The 3,476-nt window shown below is 50.7% G+C and overlaps 1 protein-coding gene across 2 annotated transcripts in view; it reads right to left on the bottom strand.

Moving 5' to 3' along the window:
- The window catches only part of RGS9 (regulator of G-protein signaling 9), a 59,875-nt gene that overhangs the window by 28,488 nt on the left and 27,911 nt on the right, over positions 1-3,476 (bottom strand). For both annotated transcript variants that reach the window (XM_019516476.1, XM_019516481.1), the window contains exon 9: positions 2,055-2,117. In XM_019516476.1, coding sequence (XP_019372021.1) covers positions 2,055-2,117 — 63 coding nt within the window. The remainder of the gene's footprint in view (positions 1-2,054; positions 2,118-3,476) is intronic.

The raw sequence follows: 3,476 nt of genomic DNA, 5'->3' as shown, positions 1-3,476 counted from the left end.
CCCCCCCCCCCCCCACAAACATGGTGCACCGCCCCCAGATACTGCTTTGTGCTCCCACGCTCGCTCTCTCGGAAGGCCTAAATGAAAGAAATATACCCTGCAGGGCACCCTAAAAACCAACCAATCAAGCTGATTTGGGACTGGGCATGGGAGGGTATTTTTAAAGCTCTAGAGCCGCTGTGCAAAGTGCCCTGCTAGCTGCCCATTCATGATTACATCAAAGGGGATCCAGCAGCAGCACCTCTACTAATGGTAGCTGGGGGAGCTTGGCCAGTGACTGCTTCTGCTCTCACGCTGCATCCTGCCGGCCTAGAGTTGATGCAACCCAGCTGGGACTCAGGTGTAGCATGAGGTACACAGTGCCTTTACTTGGTGTGTTCTCAATCCCTTTGGCCTGCGTAGACTGGTGTTCTCCCACCTCCTGGTACAGAAGGGGCACATTTATACGTCACCATAGAGCACGTGGAGATACGCCGCTCTGAGCCATGTAGGCACAGTGTCCCCCAAATATTCTGGATGCCTCTGACCCTCTTTTACCCACCAGGCAGGTATAGCACCTGCAATCCTAGCGTGCCCTTTGTCCTGCTACACCCCTCCAGGGAAAACCTGCCAGAGCCATAAAGTGTACAGGGGCCTGCGCACGGCATCATCAGAGCCTGCTGACTTGATCCAGCCCCTCGCTCCTTGGCATCTCTGCAGAGCCCGACAGGCGTCAGCCTCACCGGCAGGCTGTTACTTTTGCTGCAGAGACATTTATCCTTTGGGATCTAACCTACTTCCCCATTTTGCCAATGCCGTGGGGCAGTTCGCCACGTCTGAAATGTTTGCAAGCACTTCAAAGGCTCGCCTCCCGTGTCTGCCGTAGACTCGTGGGGCCAATCCGGCTTAGCACCCTTCTGCTCGCTTCCTGCGGTGCAACAGGCACCTTGCTTCCCCGCCTTGCAAAAGACATTTTAGCTGCTGCCGTTTATCATGGAAAGGAAACGCTGGTGTTTCGCTCTGCTTTTCCATCTCCATGGCGACAGAACTCCCTCGGCCAAGGCAATTACCTGCCTCTGACAGCCGAGATGTTTCAGGGTTGTCAAAAAAAATGAAAAGTTTATTGGCGACGCAGCCAGTTTTATCAATGTAACGATGGCCTTTACTTGCTGAGCAGCGCTGGGAGCCCACGCGCTGAGCGGAGGCCAGACTCTGCGCCATTAGTGAGGGTACCAGGTGCAAAAACAGGGAACCGCCCGAGACGACCGATTCCCGGGCTCCTCTGCCCACTTTGCCCAGAACCACAAGCGAGGGTCCAGGGACCGCTCCATCCACAGCGGCGGATCTCCGCAGGCCCAGCCAGTCGCACTCTCTGTGGTCTCAGATCATCAGCGTTACTCGCTGCAGTCAACCAAAGCCACTGATGTATTTAGAGACAAAAAGAGCCCGCTAGATCAGCGGTTCCCAGTCGGTGGTACGGGTACCACCACTGGTACACAGACAACCTTCCAGTGGTACACGTTAACAGATGCATTACACTGACTTTATATGTCAAAAATTTGCTGGTGGTACTTGAGGTTTTAAATTGTACAATCTGTCAGAGTTTGGGAACCGCTGCACTATGTATTATTGCTCTAGCCAAACTAGGCTCCCTCTATGAATGTCTATGAAAACTATGAAATCTTGCACCAGGGCAGTCAGATGAACACCTCAGTAGAAGTAACAACCGACGGGCTTTGAATTAGCAGCTTTGGCTCTATCCTGTTTCTACGTTGTTCTCAGCTGTAATTGCTTTGCTACAGGTTATACAGAGTGCTACCGTCCAATTCACTGAAAATTCAGGGAGTTTTGTGAGCGCGCAGGGCACGTGTACAGATAGATACCCAAGCTAGCTCTAAATAACGGAAGCAGCATTGCCACATTAGCACGGCATTCAGTCCTGGCTGATTAGCCCTGGGCTGGAAGCAGAATAACACAGTTAGACCGCACTGGATCACGTGGACACACTCACAGTGTCTATGCCCTCCCAGACGACATTCAAGCAGTCTGAAAGCATTTGGGCTCACCTGGTTTACCTTATGTTCATTAGGATCTGTTACTCGGTCCAATCCATACTCTAGGGCGTCCTGCATGCCTGGCTGTGACAAACAAAACACAACATTAGATTTGGGCTTGGTGCTTTAAACCCACCTTAGCCATGCACAGAAAGCTCCTGCTAATGAACAGCTCCCATCTGGTAGACAATGGTAAAACACTGACCGATCTCTCTTGAGATGGCCCTATGGCTTAGCTGGGAGGGCAGCGGGCATATACCTGAGGCACCCAGGTCAGGTTAGCAGGAGACAACTATTGAGTGGGGCATGCAGATGATGGTGACACCTGGAAACAATTTGGGAGACCCTTTATAGGGAATACCCAGAAGATACCTCGTTATGGGAGAACATGGTTAATACACAGGACACCTGTTCCTGCTCAATGCAACAGGAATCTAGAGGGGGACATTAGAAGGACTGGGACAGGGCCACCAATTTGTCTGCCCTGGGTACAAGGGATTTTGATGATGGGCAATAATTCAATCTCAATAACGAGCTCTGTGCTTTCTGACACGGAAAAAGAAACAATCCAAGACAAGAAAGGCAAGTGGGGTTTAGACAATGTTGTCAAACTCTTGCAATTTAATCCCAAATTTCCTAATGTTTCCTACTTTTTTAAGTCCCGTCCCCTAGAATCCACGATTAATGAAGGCTGAAATGATCCATTTTTTAAAGGAGATTTCTAGCCTATCTGGGTTCAAAGCCTAATGTCCATGACAACAAAAGGCAAATAACAATTGCCCAGATGTTGTTACAGCAATGATCCTGCCTTGAGCTGGGGCTGGACTAGTCCCTTCCAGCCCTACTTTTCTATGATTTTTTTTAACCCTTGTGATTTTCAAGCAATTTCGTGATTCTGGAGAGTTCTGACTCATCGCTTTTGGACGTCCAAGGTCGGCAATGCTGTGTAGAATCAGAGGGAACAAATTCAGCCCTGGTGTAGCCACAAAAGATCATACTGGGGCCAAAGTAGCTGGGTGGTGTAAAGACTCTTCCAGCCATGGCATTATCTGCAAGCAGAGCTCTAATTACACGCTGACATTTGCCTCCAACTTAAAGCCTCCCCGCATGTTAACTGCTGGGTTCTCCGCTGGCTGCTTATTCAATATACACAATTAGCAACGGCTCTTTGATTACGATGGGGAATAAGGAGTGTATCTTTTCGGGACATGTCGGCATCCAAGGACATGGTGCGACCGGCAGGGCCTCGCTCAGGAAACACCCTGTTGACATCTGCCAGAAGTAACAGTGCCCTGCGGGGTACGTGCAGCTAGGGCTCTCTGCTCATGGCACGGACCCTGTGGTGAGCAGCTCCATGCTGCGTCTTTCAGAGCAAGCAGGGCACTCTGGGACATTAGCAGGCACAAGGGCTAATGTCTCTCCCCTCTAAATCCAGGCCTGCCT

The sequence above is a fragment of the Gavialis gangeticus genome, unplaced genomic scaffold (assembly GCF_001723915.1).
Source record: "Gavialis gangeticus isolate Ggan-Ray unplaced genomic scaffold, GavGan_comp1, whole genome shotgun sequence".
Taxonomy (NCBI): domain Eukaryota; kingdom Metazoa; phylum Chordata; order Crocodylia; family Gavialidae; genus Gavialis; species Gavialis gangeticus.
Note: the sequence above shows the minus strand (reverse complement) of the source record. Positions and strands in the feature narration are given on the sequence as shown.